At 37.2% G+C, this 26858-nt stretch overlaps 1 protein-coding gene across 2 annotated transcripts in view; it reads right to left on the bottom strand.

Moving 5' to 3' along the window:
• RAB2A (RAB2A, member RAS oncogene family) overlaps window positions 1112-26858 on the bottom strand; it is a 42306-nt gene continuing 16559 nt past the window's right edge. For both annotated transcript variants that reach the window (XM_021386577.1, XM_021386576.1), the window contains exons 5-9: window positions 19412-19494; window positions 17934-18026; window positions 14698-14809; window positions 4884-4952; window positions 1112-2733 (exon numbers count right to left, since the gene is read on the bottom strand). In XM_021386577.1, coding sequence (XP_021242252.1) covers window positions 2638-2733; window positions 4884-4952; window positions 14698-14809; window positions 17934-18026; window positions 19412-19494 — 453 coding nt within the window. In that variant the 3' untranslated portion in view covers window positions 1112-2637. The remainder of the gene's footprint in view (window positions 2734-4883; window positions 4953-14697; window positions 14810-17933; window positions 18027-19411; window positions 19495-26858) is intronic.

The following is a 26858-nucleotide window of genomic DNA, read 5'->3' as shown; positions in this document are numbered from 1 at the left end:
TTATAGCTGTACCAGTCGCTGGGGAGCAATGAAATATTTCATCTCTTGGTTATGAAAACGCAATCAATAAAAGAACTGGCATGCCACATGAAAGCTAGTTATCAGTCACTCATCTACAAACAAAATTGAAACCTGTAGCAATGACTTTGTAAAGCACGTGCTGTACAGCTAAATCTTGCTCAATTCCGTGCCGTATAATTTTCAAATTCTAGTATGACGAAACAGGATCAACGGCTTCTGAAACGCCACAGAAATATACAGATGTCTGATAGGAAACAGAAGGGTTATGTGTGCACAAAGCTTGCGACAAAAAGCCAGCCAGAGTGCGAGGAACCTTCAGTTTTGTTCTAGCTCCTCTCTGAAAGTACCAGACCGCGAACATAACACACAGTGTAAGACTAGCATGTAAGACAGGATCAACCAGCAGGATCAAAATCAATATGCACATGCAACAGTAATAATTTACAGCACATCTCCCCCCCCTCCACCCCCTCCCCCCCAAAAATCAACTACATTCCTGCTCAGTTCAATGTCTTTCACGCTTTCACTAAAGAGTAGATGTTAGAAGCTTTGGCTTACTATCCCAGCTTTAAGTCATCGTCACTTAAAAACAGCATGCATTTTTGTTCTTGATTAGGGTACTAATTCCCCTACTTTGCTTTCCCAACAGTGACAATTTTTATGTCTGTGAGAAATTTATTGTCATTTGTCACACAGCTGAGGCTACCACAGAAGAGAATACTTTTCTCCCAAGTTCTCTTAAGCAACCGAGTTCTGAAGTGCTGCCAGTTCCCCAAATCCTCAAGCAGGTAATCCACACAAGCACTCTCATTTGTTCATTTTTCCTTGGGAGCACCTCGTCAATACAAACCAGTTTTCTCTAAGCATCACTGCAACTCAAGCCCTATGGTTTTACTGTCACGCAATAATTTTCAAACTTAACTGAAGCAGTATTTGTGTTTTATAAGTCCAAATACATAATAAACAGCTCACAGCTGACTGTGCATAGAGTGAACACATAGTTGAACACAACGATACGCGCAAGAAAGATTTGGGTCAGTAATTAACAAATCCTTAGTGGTTGTCCCTTCCCCAATACACAAACAAAAGGTTCCACACGTTGTTTTAACTTTATTTAATCTCAGAACCATTGCTGTGTTACACCTATCAGACTGGAATTTATTCATTTTGATGTTTCAGTTTTCACAATTAGAATGGATGACGTGAGGATCCATGTCCCCCAGTGTTGTGGTGCAGTCAGTATTGGTCCAGTAAGACAAAAGTTCTGCGGTCATTTTATTTTCCTTTAGATACATGAAGCATGGCCTACCATTACTGTCACCCTTTAATCTGCAAGTTATATAAACAGGATGAGGTGGAAACTGTTGCTCCATCATTTGTAGGAAAGGTGACATGAATATTCTGTACTATAACAAAGAAACACTTAAACACAGGATTTTGTTTTGTACTGTTGCAACCCTTTCATTTGAGGCAAAACACCCCCCCTGCTCCTCCCCACCATAATAAGTGCCAAAGCATTTCCAGATTTGATTTTCATCAAGACTTCCAAACTGGCAGATTTTATTTTCACACCCTCTTCACAATAGACAAGATGCTTACCATATATTTAGGATTACAAGTTGTCACTAAAAGAAAACTTTACACAACCACTGTACATTTAGGTTGAAAAAACTGTCCTTGCATGAAAAATATACCTAGAAATCAAGTGGTAAACAAGAAAAAACATTAAGAAAAGATTAACCTTTTTATAATGTGCCATTTTAGGTTTATCAACTCCTCCTCTACTTTTCATTCACTCTGTTTTTACCTACAGTATTCGTTAAGGCAAACAGCTAATCCATTTCTGAAGAGGTGCTGTGGAAATTGTGGACAAACAGCAAACATTTGGCATTAAAATAGATAGCACGTATGTAGCCTCTAGTAATATACATTAAGCATTTTTCTTGGACTTCAGGATAATGGCAGGGGAGGATGAACATGCTAACAATGTCAAAAAGGCTTAAAATTTAGCGTCCAAGCAATTTCTATTAATGCTTTTGTAGTTTTCAAGCTCTAAGTAGTATAGAATTTATGCAAATGCATTAAAGAATTCTAGCTTGGCAAGTACACCCAAGCAGGTTATTAAACTATATATACAGAAAGTGATAAATACAGAATTAAAAGAGTCCTTCTGCTTCTCTTTATAGCCTTGAAAATCGACAAAAAACTTGAGGACAGCTCTACAATATTAAACATTAGGTAACCGCAGGAACTGGGAAACCTAACTACATCGATTAAAATACTCAGATGACTTTGTAGTGTTTAATACAATTCAGTTCGTAGTCAAGGGCACAAGACAACATTTAACAAAAATAATCACATCAATTGACCTAGAAATTAAATGTAAATAGATATGAATACAATCTCCAAAATCTGTCTTTAAGTGAACATTAACCATTTATTCAAAGTTATACAAGAGTTTGAAGGATAAAGTCTTCTTCTGCAACAGGAAACCAACTTACAAGTTTCATGTCTCAGTTGAATTGCAGTGGAGGCGAGCGGGGCAGGGGGAGGGAGGGAAGGGTGAACAAACAAGTTAGTAGGCCCCATCTAGGCAGCTAGAAAGTAAAAACGGGCTCAACAGCAGCCTCCACCAGCTTGTTGTCCTCCCTGATTGCCTGCAAGTGTTGCGTTAGCAGCAGCATGTTGAGGGCCAATTTTTATGCCATTTGCCTGAAATGAAGTTTAATACACAGTATAATTATTGCACAACACTAAATATACCTGAAAAGTTTTTCTCCTAACACACGCAGTAAATACAGCAATGTTTTTTTGCTTAGCAACAATTAAATATAATTTAAAGGAAGTTCCTTCCCTTCTCATTTAAATTTTATCTCCATGTTAGACTTTGTACCTTAAGCTCCTAGCATGAAAACACAGTAAGAATCACGTGTGAATACTGCATGGCATAAGGCTTTAAAAATACCTAGCGTTTGCCAGGAACATGTAAGCTCCCCCCTCTCACCAAAACCTCCATTAGTTTAATAGTTTAGTATAAAACTTTTCCTCTCTAGACAGCATTTCCTTCTGTGTTGAATCAGCTGTACGGGCTAAGGGCATACGAGTGTTCTGTGTCATCAATAATTTCTATGATCCCGAAAGACGTGGCTACTTGCCAAGAACCCACACACAGCATAGCTCTTTCATTCATCAAAATCACACTTATATCTTAACCCTCACTCCCTCAAGTGGATTTTACCTAAAAATACAGCACTTTGAGAAAAGTAATACAGTAGCTTCAGAAATTAAGCTCTTAAGGAAACTTTGCGTCACAGTAAATCTCAGATTTATAGTGCTTGGCAGTTGTTCTGCAACAGTAGTAGCCTTGGGGTTTCTGGCACTAGCTCAGTATTGACAGCAGCTGATGTGGTTTCTTTTCGCTCTTTGACTCCTCTTTAATAAAAAGCATGCCCTATGGCTCATTGGTTTTGCCCCCTCTGGGCTGGTAGCAACTTCTTGAGGAATCGAGGAGCCAGACCTGGCATAAAGCCAAAGAAATAGCACGGACTGTTGGCTCTTGACAGCATATTGCAATCAAAGCTCCATAAGGCACAGTAAAGCAATCAGCTACTATATGAAACTCGACAGATAGAACGAGCATGCTTTTTCAGACACCGATTACTGTCCAATTTGTATTGTACGGTGTGTATTTTCTAAAATGCTAAAGACAACTTTAACTTTTTCATCACTAAACTGAACTGAAGGGGTGTTCTGCCAAAACACCATATATGCACACCCACATTTTTCAGTCAGAATTAGTGTCTGAATGATTACTACCCAAGTCTTACTTAGCTACAAGTTCCTCATCAATTCTGTAAAATCAGAACAGCAATATTTTTACTGGTCAAAATGGTCTTATGCTGAGCTCTACACTGAGCAGAGAGGGGTGAGTTTAATTGAGTCCTGACAGTTCCTTCACTGCTCTTTGAACACCTCTGCAAGGACCAGCAGGCTAGAGAGAAGTGTCAGACTGACAGTCCTGGGCAGAGAAGCAGTACAGATTTCCACACGAGCTTTTACTAAGCATTTTAGCAATGATATTTAGAGACATGAGGTAAAAAATTTGTGCACCAGAGATGACTGATCACGTAGCACTGCCAAAGCTGAACTGTTCTATGCGGTGTTACTTTTTATGTAAATTCTACCTGAACGTTTGTATGATCCTAATGGATATTTATTTCTACTAACTCTGAATTTCAGCTTGCTTCTTCTAGAGCCACGAACCTATCTTGGGGCTGCTGAACATTTTCAAGAGCACTGTCACTTGAAAATTTAAGACAGGTGATATGGCTTTCCTGGCTCTTGCATTACCGAAGTGTTCCCTGCTCCATGCCACAGCCCCCACAAAAACAAGCCAAAGAGTCCAGCCCTGATAATCTGTAATTTCAGTAATGTGCATAGACAAAATGGCTAATCTTTTATTCCCTACAGAATCCAGCCACCTAAACCAGGAACATTTCAAAAGACCTTTATGTAACTCTCAAAGCAATCCCTCCTCTACACTGGACAGCTCATGGAGTGCATCTGGCATATCAACATGGTCCTCCATTTACATAGTGGAAAATTATCTTTGAAAACAGATGACACCATATGGAGAAGTGGATGAAAGTGGATTTTCTTCTCTTTTGGGGATTTATATTATTTTGTGATGCTTCATGGATGGATAGGGTCACTTATTTTAATCCATTTTTATCACAATAGCAGACAATTCTATATCCAAATGGAACAGACAAATATTTTACTGTCCAGCATTCTAAGGAAGGTGAAATTTGTACCTTAAAAAAGAAGAAAAAACATCACGTGTTTAGAGTACTAAAAGTTACCTCATTATTTATGTCAAAAACTCCTTCCTGGATTTTCTCGTAGATCTCCTTTGCAGTGTTAATAAATGCCTACAACAGATGGAAAAAAAACAGTAGAGCAGTGAATGTGATATCCTGGCATAAGATATACTAACTGCAGTCCATCTCATGTATAGTTTATTCCGCGAGACCTTTCCTTCTGACCTGAGAAGAACAGGTATGCCAACAGCATCCTGTAACCTACCCTGAAGTAGCAACAGATCATATGCTGTTTACAAAAACAGTAGCCTGTTCATAACAACTATATTCTACAATCTGTTGTCCAGTAATTACAGGGGGGAAAAAGATATACAAATTACTGTTAAATTATTTATTTCTGACCCTTATGGATAGATCGCGTGGCAGATGGTTTCCCCTACCCTTAATATCTTTGTAATAGGCCACTCTAGATTAGAGTGCTTAGCAACATAAAACCACAGGGTACTTACAATGATGATGTAAGGATGCTGTCTGCTGGATGAAACCTTATGCTATCATTTAATATTCACCTAATTTTAAGAACGTATTCTCTTTAATTAATCTTGCACATGGTGGGCAATAGGCATCTTAATAATAGAAAAGAAAGACCCCAAATTTTATTATGTTTTCTGAAAATTTATTATGTTGATTCAGAGAAAAGACTTCGATACTAGGTCTGAAAGAGTGAATGATGTGGATGGTTTTGGTCAAAGTTTAAGATCAACGATTCCATTTTTCATCCCACATTTAACTTTATAGGTCAAATAATGTCTAAGACAATGTATAATTTAAGAGGTGATTAACAGCAGCTAATAATGGCAAGCAATATCAAATATTCAGTTATTTTTATTTTAAAATACCATCACTATACAATCATACAAGGTATGCTATCTTCTGCACAGGCCTGTTACAGCAAATACAGATCTAATTCAAATATAAAAAAAGTAAACAGGGTTCATGGAGAGGAACAAATCATACCTTTCCTCATTTCTACACTGGAAGCATTTGACTGCTGAACTTGCCACCAGAGCTTTGTTTCCTAATTAACAGGACTGATATGTTTTCACCTTTAAAGGCCTTACAGCTCCCCAGAGTAATCAATCTACTGCAGCTCAATTACTGCACCAAGCACACACCACAGCCAGTGAAGGAGACTTGAACGACTGCGGCAGGAGCGGAAAGATATGAATATGCATAAACTCTAAGTGGGTGATCGAATCATCACAGAGGGTCATGAGAATTTGCAGCAAAATAATGAGAAGAATTAATCATTGCAGATTCACAAGGCACTTAGGAAGTGAGTTCGTTTTTCAAACATGCGTTAGAGTTGAGGAGAAAAATTGGCTTCCGGCCAACTATGAATTGATTCAAATTTCTCAGAAACTGAAGTTTTCAATATAAGAGAAAAAATCAAACTTATCTTGGCTTCTGATAACACACTAATTACTGTAACAGCCTCAAACATGGGCCTGTTGAAAGGTATATGCCAAGAACATCTGAGGATGCTGGCTCACTCCCGTTTAAGAAGGGCATTAAGCAGAACTTGGAGTCTTAAAAACATGTTATGATAACTTCATGTAAACAAGCACTTAACAATTGGCACATCTAACAACTACAGAACTAGTGCTGGCTAAGTATACTTAGGCTCTTGGAATTTATTTCACAAGAATTAAATTACATCTATAAAAATTGCTTTAGACCCACCATCTAGAATTTTATCAGACTACAAACTCCAAACTATACAAAGTTTGGAATAGAAAGTATCTTCTGGGTACTACGTTCAAGAACACATCACTGCAACAATGCATCTACCCTCACAAAAATGATCGAGCCCATGGGGAAACACAGTGTGATTTAACAACACTCGGGCCACTTGGGTCACGCCCCATTCAACATAGTTATTACATATGTACTGTACAAAGCAAAAAAAAAAAAAGCATACTGAGTTCAGTACAGATGGTGTATTTTAACATTTAAATGCATTTCCTGAGAAAGTCTTGGTCTGAAAAAAAAAATCAAAATATTCCATTTACCTCAGTTCTATCATTTCAATCATCTGGAAAAGGAACATCTGATTACCAAATTTCCAACCATGATTCAGGCTTACCAAATACTGGTGTTAAAACAGCACGTAGCAGTATCTGCATGGCAAAATGCCAAGCTATACTGGGCCACATATAAACAATTCCTATTTGAAAACAATGGTTTCACGAGACTGTACCAACTAATAAATCTACTTCTTGGTTCTTCTTCAGTTCGCATGGATTCTGAAAAATTACTACTAATCAGTCATGAAAAGACCTGTATCCCTTGAGACATCCATTTGTTTTTTGCATCCATGTATTTTAGGGAAGCTTATGCTTCAAAGTACGAGTGGACTTGAAATAACCACCTGAGAACCCTGCTAAAAAAGCACTCTAGTCACTTTAGGGATATTCTATCAGATGTTGGCACTGTATGCTAGTGTCCCAATTAGCAAGGACAGGAAGGTGAACTCTGTCTAATTGGCCTCTTCTAAAAATCTCTTTTTATATTGCATGTCCTAACTCTTATCTGGAACATACAGTATACTATAAACTCTCCATTATTTATGGGCAGTTTATCCAGTTTGCAGATTAACTGAGCCACGGACACAAAAAGACAGAGCTGTTTCCCCTCAAACCCAGTTTGGATTTATTAGACTATGTGCAGGGAACTACAAGAACACAGCTGTAGCACTTCATATGCCAACTTGGATCCAGGAGCAGTTGAGCCACTTCTACACAACACAAAACTTCAACCAGTAAGCCCGCATGGACTCAGGCTGGCTGTCCATTAACCCTAGTGCAGTCGTACTGCACACCCTGGTAACACCATTGCCACTAAAGCACACTACAAAGACACTCAAGCCCCTCTATCCTAGATGAGCTCAGGTCCATCAAGGTTTATTCCCACCACCTCAGGACAGGTGGTACTAGATTCACACTGGCTTTGTACACCATCACTTGAGAAGACTGCAAGTCCCTACTACACTTGCAAAACTCTCTCTTCCTTTCATGAGCAATGTAAAGAGTATGAAAAACTTCCAAATACACAAATTTTAGACTACATTTGAAGAAAATTAAAAAAAACAACAATGTAAATTCTGGAATATGCCTACATAGAATCACAGAATGGCCTGGGTTGAAAAGGACCTCAAAGATCATCTAATGTTTAACTCCTGGTTTTACTCTTCCTAAATCACGAAAGCTACTGATGTCTTTATGCTTGACTACCAGTACTACATTTTAAAGAAAGGTTTAAAGAAGTTATTTCATGATTTCTTTCAGAACAACATTTTTGTGTTCTGAAACACTGACAAGAGTAAAACCCTGCTGAGGAAAGTTACATTACTGTGCAAGTGGGGAAAAGTGAGTCTTGTAAGATGTGATCTGCTTGTTGTCTCACCTGCACCTAGAGCAAAGGATGGTTTTAAGTTACAATACATGAGTATACCATCACTTTGGACACTTGCATAAGGAGTTTCCTACATCATATTGCCAATGGATATCAAGAAACCTCAAAATACCTTCCTTAGAAAACAAACCAACCTCAAAACAACCACCACCCAACAGCACAGATGCAGAATTTAAAACAAATTACTACTAAAAAAAACACTGACTATAAAATTAAATCAAGTTTAACGTCCATTTTATCAAACAAATTAAACAAGTAATGTATGTTTGCTACTCCTGAGACAAAACCAGGAAGAATGGGTTTATTACTGGTAAAAACAGAAACAAACACACACAACAATGATGAAAGCAAAGGGAATAAATTCCTGCTCCTTTTGTCCCATCTAAGATATACGCAGGAAGAGCAATAAGACAAAGGCACCAGAATGCATGTTATGGAACAGCTAGATTTAGTTTTCACTTAGCAGATGTGACAAGATGTGCAAATAATGTCTTAAAGAGATGTATTTTCCACATTTGCAAAGTGCAATGTCACACTATTTCTCAGAAAGCTACTGCCATGATGAGTATTTGATGACTTAGTTGCAGGATGCACATACGAAAAACTTGTAAATGAATAACTGATACTTTTCAAAACTCATATTTTAAAGTGCTTTGCTTAAAATAAATACATGCTGGGTTCTGCATGTCCAGATCATGTAATATGCTGCCCTCTGGTGGCTATATTAAAGTTAAATTTAGTGCTTTGAAATACAAATCAGTTTGAATTCTTTATTAATTGTTAGAAAACATTCAAAAAAAAATCAAGAACACTTAACTGCTACGCATTTTACAAATTCTAAAGCATGACCTTCACTTCTGTGGTCAGCCAACAGCTAGAATTCCTCTTCCCCAATTTCCTTCCTTCAGCAGTAAGATACAACATAGATCATTGCTCTAGTACTGAAGGATGCATTTGGACAGTGTAACAATATGGACTTAATGGATTTACTCAGTAGGGCATTCTACATCCCCGAGTGTAAGTGGCGCTAGATGGCCGCTTCATAGAATGGGATCCCAAAGCTCTGAGCAGCTGTTTTATGCACAGTAAGACAACGCTTTTCACAAGTAAATGATCTTCAGAAAGAAGTCTGGTACTCCAAAATGGTTACAGAGGAGTTAATTATCAAGCAGTAGGGGAGTATTACACAGTGAACCCATGCCCCATCAAGCGTCCTAGCACATCTATAGCTTTATATTGAAAGTGAAGGTGCACAGACCCAAAACAGCAATTTGCTTTGTGCAATGTCTGGCAAACTTATTGGGAAGAAGCATATTAACTAGATCCTGAAGTGTCTCAGGAAGTGCTGCAGTTGCTGTTGAACAAAGGATGGAGCATCTGAGGAAAAAAAAAAAAACAAGCTAAAACCCCAGGAGTAAGGATCCATCTGTCAAGCAAAATCTATGGCTCATGTAGGAAGCCATTTAATACTTTTCACACTCTTCCATAAAGCCTGGAAGCCTCAGCTGAGAGTTTTTATTCTGATGATGCCTCACTATGTCCCAAAGTCCTAAGAACTGTGGCAGACCCACTGTTACTTACAGAAGAGTTAGGACACGGTCCTAATCAGCTTCTCACAGCTGAAGTGTCACAGAACTTGGGCTTCAAGGAACTCGAAGAAATACTGGTTTTGATATAACTTAAGTGAAACCTAATTTAAACAAAAATCTCTCACAAACAAGAAAGCACTGTTTTGCAAGTTCTAGTCAGATCGCATCTTATATGTTACTTTTCCATTAAAGCTACTAACACCTCAAATTTTCAAATGTTATTAACTAAATCTCTGCTAACTAGATCACCAGGTCAAACAGCTAGTGCATACCAGCCGTTGTATTTAAAGAGAGGAAGAACACAGTTCTAGAAAACATCAGTTCTAATTTGGAAGCTGATAATAATCATCTCATCTTTCTGTGGGATTTTCATTTTTAGCCTGTAGACTATTACAAAGACTTTCTTTCTTCCCTTATCTGTGATTGAGTAGTACCCGTTGAAAATACAGGGGGTTTGAATATTCATTTTCCATTTAAGCAAAAGTATGAAAGAAACTGTCTGAAGAGAAAATTAAGTTACAGCTGGAACAAAACAGCCCAAGGACCATCCAGCTGTATGTAGCTGAATTACTCAATTGCTGAGTTGACACGGTTAGTCCACTCAGTTTTAATCCTAAATAATGAATGCATTAATGCATTCTATTTATGTGCAGACAACTTGGAACAACAAAGACAATAGTCGAAGATGAAAGCTTGGCATAGGACTATATAATCCCATCGATAGGGGAAGCAACTTACTGAAACAAATTCTCACACCAGGAGTCAGTGATATGCATATCACTGTCTAACTCAAATGAGATCAGTTCCCGAACAGCGATGGTTTCAGGTGCTGGTTTGATCAGTAACCAGAAAACTCTTTTGCTTAAGGATGACTGTGCTAGTTGTTATTGAACTAGCAGTACAGAATGCAAGAGGAAGGCCCGAAGTTATTCCAGCTTTCCAAATACAGCTAGGAATCTTTACTTCTTCACAATAAGCATACGTAAATGGATTCAAATAAATGGTGTTTCAGGGATGCAAAGATAACTACCAAGTGCTATTTTGCATGGTTACCCTGAGTTCATGCAGACGATCCTATTCTACCTGTACAAGTGATGGACACTGCCCAAGTAGAAGCTATTCAGCAAGCTCTGAACTGCAACTTCCAGTTAAAACCAAAACTAACAGTTGTATACTGCTGTTGAATTGCTACTGAAAAATGCAACACAGTTGTTAGCGTCTTTTGCAAACAAGAGAAAAAAAGGTCTTTAATAAAGTTATGTGTAGTTTTAATGCAAGGTAGGAAAGCAACTGATGTTTAGATTAAAACAAGTATAGACATGCCTGCGGTCTGAAACTTAGAACTGTGCATATACTAGTGAAAAGCTTACAGGTATCACAACTCTTTCTTAGGAGAAAAGTAAATACACGAGACACTGAGTTCTGCAAATGGCACTTCAGAGTACACTATAAGAAAACACACACTATGCCTATAAGTTGTGAATATGGTAGAGGAGAAGTATAACAGATACAGTAACTAAATCTAAAAGTTAACACTAGATTACTTTCAGCATAAATTAAAAGAAAAAAGTTCACACAGTGAAATCTGATGTGAAAAAGTATCCCAATCAGAGAAAGCCAACAGGCATGTTTAGAGCATACATTACAGAACATCTCCAAAACATTTAAAAAGTTATTTTAACAGAATTGTAAAAAAAAAAAAAAAGTCTAATGTATACAGTTCAGAAAACACTGAAGAAGAAGAGCACCCAAAAATCACGTTACATTGATAGCTCTTTATCTATCTTGATGGCTACAAGGAGGAACTAAAAAGAAGTGGACAAAACTATGAAAACTTTCTACAAATACAACATGGCTGAAGAGGCTACCATAACTGGTCTTCTGGCAGCAATCAAATGACAGTCAGACAAGTAATAACTTCCCTCCAGTCTTTTAATCTTCCTAATGATTCAGAGCCTTTCACTCCATATGCAATGTGATGATTTAACTCTGTGGCCATGCTGATTTCTTAGAAACTTCCACAGAAGCTGTGAAGGAAAAGCCTACGTCTACTTCCCACTTAATGGCCTCTTGTGCAAACAGGAGCCTTGCACTAGATGAACAGCTAACAGGATATTCTCAATACTGACCACAGCTAAACATTCCCATCTGAGATGTAGGTTAGAAGATAATAATCCTGAAGAATCATAGAATGGTTTGGGTTGGAAGAGACCTTTAAGATCATCTGGTCCCAAACTCCCTGCTGTAGGTAGGGACACCTCCCACTAGACCAGGGCTGCTCAAAGCCCTGTCCAGCCTGGCCTTGAACACTTCCAAGAAGTGGGCATCCATAACCTCTCAGAACACAATGAACATTTTAGAACTGCCTTAAGATCCAAGCACCAAAAAGGACATGGTACTGTTGCTGTGGCTAGATATTGACTAAAGCACTACATAGTGGTATAAATAAGGATTAGCCAAGAGAAACAAACAAACCCACAATGATAGATGCGGATTTGTTCATTTAAAGATATAGTCAGACTCCGCCATTATCTTGTACAGATTTGTGGAAGCATGGCCACAGGTTTCTTCTGCTTAAAATTTCAGCTAGCTAAGTTTAGCTGAGCTATCTCAAACTTTGTTTATTTTCTACCACCTCAGCTAGAAACAACACTATCATTTCTTTCCAGTCCTGAAGTCACATACTGGAAGCTTTCTACGTCTGCCTCAGTTCTGCATACCGCTTGTTCTTTCCTCTAATGTTGTCCATTTCACACTATTTATTCCCTTGTTCTCCTCTATTTTTTTTGATACAGAACAGTTCAGAATAAGCACACTGACCTAAGAAATTACATGGGAAAAGGAAGAGGCAATTAAGTGATACCTTTCACTTCCTGTGTCTACTGTTTCTTCTCATTTATTTTTATTAGATCAGAGGTTAAGATCTTGCTCTTTCAGTTCTAACCATTCTACATCACGCTACCTCTTTTAGCGTCGACTGAGAATACCATTTAAGGAATGTAGTTGACTGGCACTACAAAAATTATATCTTAAGGCTTTTCCATCAGAGTGAGAAAGCGAGTACAATTACACACTCACTCATTCATATCGTAAGGAAGAGAGGATTCTATTCAAACTTATTTGAAAAAGATCTTTATGCTGCTCTTCCCTTTGATAATCATAGATGCATTAGGTACTGGACAATGCATCCACTGGAAAGCATTTCTTTGTCATGGAAAAAGGTGCTAATGTTAGAATAACATAATAACAAAACAGAATGAAGTAAATGAAAGCACTATGCTTTTTGTAACTTTTCAAAAAATAAAATATTACAAAATGAGAAGGCTTTACTACTTAAAATATACCAAGATGGTTGTCCACCATCCTGCATTTAGAACTACTTTGGAAATGAGTAAGAACAGATTAGGTAGTATGAAAAACAGAACTATGTCATGCTACTGTAAACAAGGATAAAAAGCTGGGATGCAGGAACTGAGGGCCTGAAAGTCAAGTGAAGAAATCTTTCTACTTTGCATAGCACCACCAACTCAGCAGGAGCTCTCTGTCCATTGGGTCTGGCTGGGATGGAGTTAATTTCCTTCATAGCTGCCTGCATGGTGCTGTGTTTTGGATCTGTGACCAAAACAGAGTTGGTAACACACTAATATTTTAGCTACTGCTGAACATTTCACACATAATATCAAGCTTTTATTTCTCCCTCCGCCCCAGCAATTAGGCTTGGGGTAGGCAAGGCACCAGGGGAGACACAGACAGACAGTTGACTTGAACTGGCCAAAGGTGTACTTTATATCATACAACAACCATGCTGAGCAATAAAAAAAAAAACCAAGGGGTAGCCTTTCTAAAGTTGCTGTTGCTCAGAGACTCAGCAAGTCTCTGGGCAACAATCTCTTCGCTCAGAGACTCAATCTGTTTACGTGAAGTTGGGAGTGACCCTCTTCCCATCACCTTCTCATTCCTCCTTCGTGCCCTTTCCTTCACTTATTGAACTGTTTTCTTCATCTCAAGCCCTGAGCTTTTCCTCACTTCAGTCTCTTTGATTCTCTCTCCCAACCTATTGGACAAGTGGAGAGTGGGTAACTGAGCAGGTGTTTAGTTGTTGGCTGATGTCAGCAACTATCACTGTTCAAGAAAGACTTGTGGTAAATCAAGGTGAGATACCTATATCCAGAAATATGAATTATATGTAAAACTTCAAGGACTTCAGTTGTTTACTCTAAAATAGCAAAAAAGTGAAAAAGCTAACATTATTCAAATACATAACAGACTACAGTAACCAAGACAATGATCTCTTCAGCAACTCTCCAGAGGACAGAAAAAAATTCTGCGCGTGAACTGCAGCAAAGAAGATTCCTGCTAGGTAGTGGAGGGGAACAATGAAACTGTTCTACAGTAGAGATATCGAAGCATCACAATAGCTTGCTCTGAAGAGCACATGAAATATTAAAGGTCTTTGAGAACAAGTTAGATCTATAAAGGACACTGAGAGCTTGTCTTGCTTTGGACTAGCAAATATATTCTAGTTTCAATTTTAAGATTTTGAGACAGACTGGTGCACTCATTTCACTGGTCAAGTATTTTTGAAAGTACATTAGGTAATGGAATCTCAACAATATAATTAGTGCTGTGCCATCAGATATAATTTAGACCACATTTTCTCACACTATACATTAAAAAAGTAGCTAATTCAAGTTAATAAATCCAAACCCTAGAGGAATATAGCATCTGTACAAACTACAGAATGCAATTCAAAACAACTGCTTTACTATAATACCAGTGTTAAGCGAAATTACCTCCTCTACATTGGAAGCAGTTTTGGCAGATGTCTCCATAAAGATAAGCCCATGCTCTCGTGCAAATGCTTCACCTTCTTCTTTCTTGACTTCTCGTCTAGACTCTAAATCACTAAGACAGAAAAAAAAGTTACTCACGTGGTCTGTCCATGTAAATAACATTGTTCAGAGACCTACTTATATGTGAACAGCCCCCATCAGAACTTACGTACATACAAAAATACATTCAAGCCTTTATAGAAAGTAGAATTACTATTAACTTTGCACATACAGTACACAGAATAGCCACGGACACCACACTTGAGTCATTAATTCTAGCTGATACAGATCTTATCAAAGAGTTTGCGAAATGCCTTGCAAAAGGATACAAATATACTTAAAGCCATTCCTTGGAATGTTAACTTTAGACACTGTCATTTTAGGTAATTATCACTGTTCTAGCATCTATCAAACCACACTGCAAAGCTGAAATGATAAAATACTTTTACAAAACATTTATTAAGAGAACCAAACCCTCCAGTTCATTTTTTTTTCCTACTCAGGAAAGCTCTGTATTTAGGCCCTTTTAACAGGGCAAAACCTAACAACAAAAGTAAGTTAGTTTGAACTAAATTACTCGTTCCCTCCTGACAACCCTAGCACTTAGGTTTTGACCAAGCCCTTTAACTTAAAGCAGAACTTAAAGACACTGTAACACAATTTCTAGTTCCCTGCTTTCCAAGTAGTCTATAAAAAAGTTAACTATTACAAAAATAACAAAGAAAACCTTATTGGACTGGACAACTAATACCAAATTCACCTCTCTAGGTCATATGAACACACTGGTATTTCACTCTTCCTTTTTAAAGCTTCTTTAGGAAAAAGGATGTCGTGAGTTTGTCCCTCTAAATATATTAAATCCCAAGCAGTAATAATGCTATATTTCTTGATATATAAATAGTACTATATATATATATAAATAAAGCTGCCTTTAAATTACACATATAAAGCCATTCCTAGATACTCAATCTCAAATTAAACAGCTTGCAAATACATAGATTTTATCTGCAGCCAGAGTGCTAGTAAGAAATACCATACTGGGCTACCATTCTTTTAATTGCTCATACACTGAACATAAGTTACACTCACTGTGGCATCTATTTTGCAGAAAAGCAAGTTTTTGTTATTTTTACAGCTACGTGCTAGCTAATAAATTTTAGAATCAAGACAATTCAACACATCATTTAAACATGGAACATTTGAAAATAAGGACACAAGAAATGTTTTCTCAAAACAAAAAATTAAAGTTGATGTTCACAGTCTGTAAGCGTTTCCAATATCTCAGCTTCAGATAAGCTAAACACGGTGTTCGTTCTCACGTCCCTGACACAGCTGATCAACATGGCATTCTTGAACTAGAACAACGTCTTCATTGCTACTACCACACTACCCTCAAAAATATCTTATTTATAACTTGATTCACTACAGTGCTATCTCCACACTAAAATAGAAATAAACGATTATTTTTATTTGAAATAGTGCCGTTGCATTGAAAACTGCAGTGATAACCCACTCATTACCGGTATCTAAAGATATCCATGTAAGTGCTTTAACTGCTTCTACTAACCACAGTTGTCTTCCTTTCTGCATACATCCCATTCCAATAATTCGATGCATTTGGTCTTACTAGATCAATATAGCTATGATTTGTTCTGGAAAGGAGATTAAGTATAGTATTTGTCACGTTTTAATATCAGTATTTGTAATGTTTCAAAAACAGCTATTGTATTTCAGTTTAAATTCTCACCTCCCTTCAAATTCAGTAGTAAGTCAGCAGAACTAAGTGCGTTTTTGGGATTCTTAATATTTGTTCTTTTAAAAAATATTGTGCTAGTATATGCGTTCTTCCATGTCTCTAGCAGTATGCTCTACTGTGAGAACACCTGTAACATGCTGTTAGTATAGTGCAGGAAGGAAATATCCTTCCCATCCTTCTCTCTAAGGCTTGAAAATAATCGCCTTTAAAAAGCTTCTTAAAGAACATTTGTTTCCTGTGGCACCATTATCTGCAACTTAAAATTTATTTTAGTTTCATAGTACCTTATGCAAGTAAACAGTACATGCTTTTTTCTCCACATCACCTTTTTACTCGCATAAGAACTGCTGGTCATTGACATCATGGGCTTACCAAAGTTTCACTTACAAACAATTTGTGAAGACTGATTATCACATTCCTCTAATGAAAAGAATCTTCCTGGTCATTTTCCAGATTATATATAAAAAATGTGGGCAAGCTGCATAACTACTTACTGCTTAGCATGGTTTTTTTTTTTTTTGAGGGGGAGGAAGGTAGAAGGACAGAGAGAAGAAAACAGAAGGAGATAGAAAGGGGAAGAAAGAAAAGAAAAGGTGAACAGGCCAGACTAGCAAAACTAGACCATATTTACTACAAAGCTGTTTCTCAGTAGCATCTAAGAAATGATCCAGATGTTCATTAAAATTTAAGTGACAAGCATACACAGTTACTTCAGCTGGCATCTTTACCTTCAAGAACTGCTTACGCATGGAGACAAGTTAAAGTCAACTAGGTAAAGATCCATAACTAATGGGTCATTAAATTCTGAGATAATACTTTTGATGTTCAAAAAAACCACTAACATCCAGTAGAAATCTAGACATGATGCTACAGTTCCGTAGATAAAGAACCAGAAAAATTACAGATCAACCTAATATATTCTGTAAAAATTTTATGTGAAGACTTTCAATATAGATCAAAATCTCAGGATCAATAGGGAACCATTTCAGAACTCTGGACAGTCTAGCTGATGAAAAAAACATGCAGATAACTGTTTCCAAATTTGCTAACAAACTTCTAAGCCTTCTGAATCACTAGGACATGGTTAAAACACTTCTGGCCCCACTCCCAGTTGGAACGTACAGAATATGAAGCAGGCCAGAAGTTCAGAAGCGCCTCGTAATTGTCAAGGCACGCATTTTTTGTATTTGATAAATTTTTTTTCAAGTGAATCCAATAGCATGGATTTCACTTTGTTCACTGACATTTCATTTCCTCTGCTGTGATTCTTAACTAGAAAAGCAAACCGTTTTAAAACACCCAAATAAGGAGCCATATTCCTTTTATAAGGGACAGATCTAGGTGCTTACTTGTGGTATCATCATCATTTAGAAAGCAAAAAGGTAATGAGAAAAGTTTTATATTTCTACCATCTACAAAGCTATGATTGGTTAAATTTTACCTTTTATTTCCAATAAGCATTATAACCATGTTGGAATTGGAATGCTGACGAGCATCTTCTAACCAAGTTGTCAAGTGATTGAAAGTGTCCCTCCTGAGTACGGAAGAGAAGGAAAATTAAAAGCAGTATTTAAAATAAAAATCTTTTTCTCTTCCCTTGGTTGCTCAGGTAGAGAAGCTGACTAACTCATTCATTAGTACACACACTTCAAGGATAAAAGCTAGTAATCCCTTTGTGAGAGGAAAACAGGCGAACAAAAATTTAGTAAACATGGAGCACTAATGAACTCTGCCTAAAGAGTAACTGAAAACACTTACTACAAAGAGTATTGTTATAGTCAGAAAAATCTGCAATGTTATATACAGATAAAGCCGGCTGACTGGAGTTTTAGAAGTCTGTAACATCCTCAAATGATTTCAAACAACAATACATGCAGTCATTTATTCATATAGTAATATTTACTCTACTGCTGGCAAAAGAAAAGGTTGACATTCTGAATTTCTCTGAGTTCATAAATTTAATAATGAATTTAGCAGTAAAGAATTTTAAAGATAGGTACAAGATGACAATGTTACAGATCTTATAGAAAATGTACGCTAAATATTTAATAATGTGCTTGTGCATTTAATATTTCAAAAGCATAAAGCCACCTGCTTATGAATCAAAGATTGATTTCTTGGAAGACTGAAACTGGAAAGAATAGATTGCTTTCTGACATTTAAAAATAAACAGGGAACAAAAGGGAAACTAAGAAATCTCATTGCTCAATTCAGCAATGAGACCCAAGATCCACTAAAAGGAATCACACAACCTAATAGTGCCTTAGCGTCTGTATATTTTCACAATCCAATCGTAATAATTTTTTAGTTAAAAATCACACCAGTTTTGCAGACATGAGTTACAGACACTTAATTCAAGACTGCAGAAATATCTTAGTCACTTCCAAACATCTGCTACTGAAATTACACCTTGAGAACTATATTCCCCAACTTGATAAAAACAGTATTGGTAGAAGTTTACTGGTATTTCTAGCAAAATACTGAAGTCAGATTACATACTTTTTACTCATTTCAGAATGGCAGCTGAGTAAAATGTTTGCTACAGTAAAAGAAAAATTATAATTCAAGCTAATAAAAACACAAAAAAGGAATTCATGAAATATTTTAACACCTTTCTCAATAAGGGTAATCCAGAGGTTCACGGTCAAATAATTTATAAGAATACTTTGATTCATTCTTCCTGAGAGTTTATACATACTTCTCCTCAACCAGTATATTGAGAAAATTAGAAGTATATATAGTGAACCTAGGCTATATATTGATTTTGATCACATAATTAACATGATAAAACGTTAGATTGCAAGTTTTTCTACAAAAAGCCATGCTAAATTGGACATTTTTAACACTGCTATATATCACAGTACAATTCTACAAAGACACATCATTTTAGCAGAGTTATAACTTCTTCCATATCCTCACCTTGTAATGTCATACACTAGTAAAGCCCCTGCTGCCCCTCTGTAGTATGACCTTGTAATGGAACGGAAGGACTCCTGTCCTGCCTGCAGAAGACAAAGTTTCATTATTTCACGTCTCAAATTTATGTTTCATTGCTGAAAACCATAAACTTACTACTTTTGCGAGGACAAGGAGGCATATGGAGGGGAAATCAGAGAGGGGACAATTGGAGACAAAGTCTCTAACGTTGGCAAAAGAAGGCACATAAGGAGGAGACACCAACCACAGCACAGTGCAGTTAAAAAGAAAAAAAAAAATATCGGAACAAGACCTCTAAACCTTTTTTGGCAATCCCTGACAACCCAATTTACTGAATGGCTTCACAATACATGAATCATTATTAGAGCACAGAATGGACTCCTAGCAACTAAGCTCTGAAGACAAATTTGAAAGGAAGCAAATAACCCAGAGCTTCACATTTGAATTCAATAACCCGCTCCCTGGGGCAGCTGTTGACACTAGAATAAATAAAGCCCATTGTAAATAAATGATGAATGACATCTTTACGCCCACCATCTGCTGGTGTAAAGGTTGTTGGAAGGCCAAGGATGCAGATTTTATCCGTTATATCATAAACTGCAGCCAGCTTTCAACAGTCTTCAGATGGAATTCTTTCAGTAATCATTTTATTATGAAAAAACAGAAAATGGTTTTCAATTCAATTCTACACAATTCTCCTCCACAGCTAATCAATTTCCCCTGTACTTGATAAATAACATGTGTCAAACAGCTACAGGATGCAACAGTCATTCACCAGTGGATATGGAGACAACTTGTGAGATACTACAGAAATTAGATAGTTCTCATAGAAAAGTATTCCGCAAAAATCTCAGCTCTTAGAAGAACATGCTTATCAGCTTACATTTTAATCACCTTCCAACAATCCACAACTGTTTTGAGTCCTCTTTGCCAAGATATCCCTCACTAACATGCAATAAGCAACCCCAAACCTTTTCTGCATTTATAAAAACAATTTTAAAGAGTGCAGGTAGAAGAGTTCACGAGGATAAAGCTGAAGGACAAAGGTATAACCCTTTTCCCTCCTGTATTAGAAATCAAAGCCCTGAAAAATAAATAATCATAGCTGTAAACCTTGAGCTCCCATGCCTGTGTTTGCCAGAAGCGTCATCTAGCAATTAACAGTTACTAGAAAAAAAAAATTTCTTTCTAATACTTAGTATTAATAAAAGCTTTAGCTTAACTCAAAGATAGCACAGAACATGATTAAGAAACACTAATGTTAATGCCGAAAAATGACATATGCAGTAAGATAGTTATCTTTACAACTACAGGAAATTACTCTGATTTAAAACTATGAAAAATGAGAATGAAATATTCAAAGCTCGTGCTATGCACAAGCTACGATTCAGCCAGACCTACAGAACTAATGTACAGAGAACTTTCTCTTCTCACAATCACTGTTCTTTCATAATATATGGTCCTCTTGAATTTCAGGAGCACTTGATCTAGATTCTGCTACTCAGTGAGAATGTACAGTGGCAGAATCTAGAGCATAATACATTTTCATGCGGTCAGTTTTCAAAAAGCACCCTTACCTTCCAGAATAATCAGTTACTTCAGTTTAAGAAAATATTTTGTCTTAGTCACTCCATTGGAAAAAGTTACAGAAGACAGAAAATACATTCACCAGTTTCAGTTCAATTGGAATACACTAACATATGGACTAGGAAAATCCAAGCCCATCTTTGTACAGACTAGGGTAACAAAATACAGGCAATCTACTAGAGTACACTAAGGAATAGTAAAAACAAACAAGCAAGTGTTTAGCTCAGTACTGGGTTCCTTGCCCAGGAGCTTTGAAAAAGTCAAGAATTTTTTCTTGGTGCAGTGACTTGCTCACGTGCACAGTAGATGCATAAAATATTTTCCTCCTGACTAGACAATAAACAAATTACTGTTACTAATATACTCTATGCATTGCCAAAAAAGATGTATATTATTGGGACATGGCCTACCACATTTAAGATTGCCTCATAAATTCCATCTTGTCATGTTAAATAATTTACGGTGGAAGGTGAACAATTTATAGTCAACCACAATTGCCAGCAGTTCTACCAGTTCGACAAGAATGTAAGAATTTGAGTTCTTACAAGAATCACTTGGTATTTAAATCTTGATATTACATTTTCAACTGTTTCTTACTTGCCCATGATGATATCTCTTAAATATCATTGCTGCCCAAAGGCAAGTCCAAGAAAAAGATGAAAAATGTTATCATCTTCCCCAAATAAGATATGGCTTTCCACTTTGCAACAACAAATTTGTGTTTACTTACACCAAGACAACAGAAACCAAAGCCTCTTTCATTCTCAACAGAAGACAATTGAGTTTCTGTAGAGAAACTCCATGATATATAATATATAAAGGTATATATATATACACACACACATATATGTATGTGTAATACATGAAAATGTATCTTTACGTATAGAGATTTACATATTATACATAAAACAGTAAGAAGCATTTATTTAAAGTCCATTTCAACTACAGAAATCTAAATGAGTGAACTGTAAGGTCAAAATAACATGGGTTAGGCATGTAAAAGATTCTCCATGGATATATATTTGTATCATTATTACTTGAAGCATTTTTCATCTGACAACTTGCTCTTTTGCTTCCAACCCCTTTATTTCAAGAAGAGGGGAACACAAAATACAGAAGCATAGGCAATCTCCCCAAAATATAGTAATTATTATTATTACTACAATAACATATTCTAAAATACAAATGTGTTATGGTTATAATACTTCATCTATCTTACAAAGAAGGACCAACTAAGTTCAGCTACTGGCTCCAAGAAGCAATGGATAGAACAAGCAGTAAGGAAGCTCGGTATAAAACCAAAAACCAGGTTTGATACTAGAGGACAGCCCTCTATCTTGTGAAGTAGAATGCCTTTTCCATACTCTCCTAAAAAGTAACACTTTTCTCTGCTTCTATATTCAAGGTAATTTCCAAATCGTCACTTTCCTCATAGAACAACTGAGGTCAGAAGGGATCTCTGGGTCCACAGGACCCAACCCCTGCTCAAGCAGGGACACCAAGAGCAGGATGCCCAGGGCCATGTCCAGGTAGCTTCTGAAGATCTACAAGGTAGAGACTCCAAGACCTTCCTAGGGAACCTGTGCCAGTGCAGTCACTCACAGAGACTTTTTTTTTTTCTTTCCCAAAGAAGTGTTTCCTGATTTTGAGAAGGAACCCCTTGTGTTCCAATTTGTGTCTCTGACCTCTTGTCCTGCCACTGGGCTCCATCGTCACTGCACACTCCCTTCAGGTATTTATAGACTCTGCTAAGATTACTCCCTTATGGATCCTTCAGGCTGAAGGGTCCCAGCTCTCTCAGCCTCTCTTCACAGGAGAGGTGCTCCAGTCCCTTTGTCATCGTGCTGGACTCTCCAGTATACCCAAGTCTCTTGTACTGAGAGCCCAGAATGAGACACATCACTCCAGGTATGGCCTCGCCACTGCTGAGCAGAGGGGAAGGAGCACTTCCCTCAACTGGTTGGCAATACTCCGCCTGACACAGTTATTTAATTTTTCAACATATGCCAGGGATTTGAATGAAGGAGGAGGGGAGTAGGTAGTTAGTGGCAGCAGACACTAAATGAAGGCCTAATTACATCTGGTAGAGACAACACAAGCCTTTGCTCTGAGGCAATGTCAGGTTACACCCACTTGCAGTTACACTGCAGAGAAAGCGGGAAGGTGGAAGCTCTTTTAGATAACAGGGAGATGACAGCAGCTATTTCACTCATAGAAACTCTAGCCCTGATAAGGTAGCCTACAGGAACCAATGTTCAGCCACACTAAACAGGCCTGAACATGCCTCTTTTCTCTTTAGGGTAGATAGTGCTAGTTCTGGCATAAGCAGTAGCTCACTGAAAATAAGGTGAGCCTCTGATAAACAACTGATTCTTTGTTAAATAACACTCACTTTGATTGTCTTTTGGACTATGAGCTATAAGAATTCACATTAGCTAATGAAGACAAACTTTCTGAAACTAGAGACTTAAGTAATCATAATTTGAGTTACAAGTCTTCAAAATAGTACCAAAAAATCTTCATCCCTGCATGAACTGCTCAACTGCACGGACACACATTCTCACTCTTCTATAAATATAAGTCTGTGTATAGACCAAGTTGCAAATTCAAAATAATGGTGTAATCAGAACATAAAGCATTACCCATCGCATTAGAGGCACAAAGATTCAGGCCCTGTGCTCAGGTTTTCATAAACTTTTAGGCCATGTAATGGTGTTTCAGTTGACACTCCGTGGCATGTGAGAGGAAAGACTTCAAGTATTACATTTCCTATAGGAAATCAGCATTTCCAAGGATGCAGTGTACCAATGGAGGGTTCAGTTGCAAAATGTACTGACAAGTCTCTGTTATCAAGAAGAGTACCTCAAAAGATCCTGAACTGTGCATTTTTGAATCTATGACAGTTGCTCCAAAAGTACAGCCACCTATTTTATCACACTGGCCCACAACGTCAGATGCAGATGCTGGTGGTATGGCAGTAGAGACTGAATCTTCCTGCCAATATTCCATTACATTTTGCTGTCACGTAACAGATGGAAGCAGAGGGGCACTCTGATTAAATGGTGTCTGACATGGAAGTGCACATGAAGCAAAGGGGTGGAAGTGAATTCCTCCATGTGGAAAAAATTGCACCATTGACACTCATCAACACTTGCAGTGGGTGGTGCATTTCAGCAGTGGCAACAGCAGGTCAACTCTGCTGGTACAGATTTTTATAAGCACAGCATGCAGGCTCCTGTTCATCGCTAGTGAAAATGCATAGCTAATGATGGTGACTATGTTGAAAAATAGTGTTTTGTAGCTGAAAATTTTCTCTATCAAATAGTGTCATTGCATTCTATGCACCTGTTGTCATCTGCACAGAAATAAATAGCAGGCAGTACTTTCAGAGTAACCTATGTGTAAACTGAAAAAAAAAATTAAAAAGAGCTGTGATGCAGTAAAAGAAACATTAGATAGTGAAATAGGATCCTGAACGGCATGCCTTCCTAGAAAACAGGCCATTCATTTTACCGAATTCTCCATTCCCTGCGTTGTAGTATTTGGAAAGTTCCTTCAAAAAGAAAGATTTTTGAGTACATTCCATGTCTTCAATGCATGAGATGACCAACCATTTTTATTAAGAGAAAATCTTATATAGTAAATGCCTCTGTGAAAAATGGAAAACTACTACAAACCATAGTTACTAGTTCTAGACTTACTTGGTTTTAAAAGGTGCTCTTTTGTGTGGTATAGTCAAAACCAAGTGACAGAATGTCTCTTTCACACTGGGAATTACTGCACATTTAAACTAGCTTACACCTTCATAAGCTGTACAGAAAAACCTTAAGACATCTAAGAAACAACTAGTTCACACAGCTGTCAGACTACTTATGACAACTGCCAGCTGGGAACTACTTCAAAAAATTGATCCCTTGAATAAAATGTTCCAGAAAGGGAGAAGAGCAATACATACCCCTCAACACAGTTTTGAAAATTATAAATGAGTTTACAGCTATTTAGTCACACAGCAACTTGTTGATACAAATGCAATAATATGTCTTGCTGTTAATGTCTCTTACCCCGAAATAAAAATAATTTTCAAGTGATTTACTAGCATCCATTCCAATGAATAGGCATAAAGGTAGCGTAAAAATAAGAAAACAATGCTGCTGCCTTCCAGCAAAAATGTTCCCTACTAAGATCCATCTCTCGTAGAGATGAAAGGCACCGGTGAATACAGATTCACTAAAACTTTTAAAGATGTCAGATTTACGTGGATTACTCAGTCAAGTTACACACTGCTTCAAAAATAACTCTGTCAGCATCCTAATAAGAACTGAAATTTCATGAGGAATAAGAATACCCAAGGGTGCAACTGTACATATGCCTTTCTTTTCTGATGTTGAATGCATGCAATTTAGACATCCCAAGCAATTCCCAACACAATAACAGAAACAGAAAGCTTCAGCTCTCTACTATTAGAAGTACCCTCATGAATTATTTCAGTTTATAAACATATTTGAACCTTTAAGTAACTATGATCACTAGAACTCAAGTTTCACTGCAGACAAAAGGAAGACTAGCTCTCCTTCCATCTCGGGTCTTATCCTAAGCAAGTTCTTTCTCTGTTATTGCGAAATGCCATAGAGAACTGACAAGAAATATAGTGTGAAAATAAAATACAAATATAGTATATCAATAAAGAAATATATTTAAGCACATTACAGTCAAAGGTTTGCGAACACTAAGCTAGACAGCAGATCAAGTTACCCCAGTTTCCTAAAGTACTATTGCTGATGTGAACAATAGCTTAGCGAACAGCAAGAGGAATAGCTTCCAAATGGACAAAATCCGTCGAATCTCTAACTACCAAAGTGAGAACAGAATGTAATGAAATAGGCCATTAATAAGACAGTGAGGTTGGAGGCCGTGGGGAGGCACTGCACCCTAGCACTTGATAGTATCACTAAGATGAAATGAATATTTGTTTAACACATTAAGGAGACTTGGTTTGTTCTGCTAGATTCAAGGTGTTCATAAATACATTAAAGGATAACTGACTTTCCAAGAAGGATTGGTATAGTCCAAATATCTTTGTGCAGACATATGTCAAACTACAGTTTTAGTGAAAAAAAAGACATGTCTTCAACTATGCTAAAAATTCTCATTCATGTCAATTTAATCTGTAAAATATAAACAGTATTACTTAGACTCATCTCCCCTTCGTAGCATCTAAGAGAACTTTAATTCCCTTTTTCAACTGATGCTTATTTTTGCTCATTAACAATGACTTATTAGTAACAATACATACAATACAGAACAACCCCCCTCAATAACAAAAAGAAGGATATTGACCCAGCCTGGTAACAAGCCCAGCAGCACTCTGCAACAATTAGGTTTTTTTCTGAGGAGAAGTGATTTTTATATTTCTCAAGGTTGCACTGCCACAAGACAAGCAACCTTCATCTACACAGCTTACTGAACCCTGCAAAGCTAAGCAGCTCCCAGAATGAACATGCTGGCTGATCCTTACCAGCTTCTACAGGCTACTTCCACTTCTAGGTCCCCATACAGAAAGGGGATGCTGGTAACTGACACTAGCTCAACTATCACGCTCTTCCAAAGAAGAGCATCCTAACTTCTCATGCTAGTAAACTATCAGATAACCATTCTTGACAAAGCTACTTCTCAAGCTTTCCAACTAATGAAAATCTTTACTAACATAAAAGTCACAGGAAACAAAATAATCTAGAGATTAAAGACAAACAAAAGAATAATCTGATCCAATATCTGCATCCCCCTTGACTGATCTAAAAGCTTCAAGAAACAGAAGCGAAATCCAAGGACTCCCAGACCTAAA

The sequence above is a fragment of the Numida meleagris genome, chromosome 2 (genome assembly GCF_002078875.1).
Source record: "Numida meleagris isolate 19003 breed g44 Domestic line chromosome 2, NumMel1.0, whole genome shotgun sequence".
In the NCBI taxonomy this organism is placed as follows: domain Eukaryota; kingdom Metazoa; phylum Chordata; class Aves; order Galliformes; family Numididae; genus Numida; species Numida meleagris.
The sequence above is the reverse complement of the archived record's forward strand: the minus strand, read 5'-3'. Positions and strand labels throughout refer to the sequence as shown.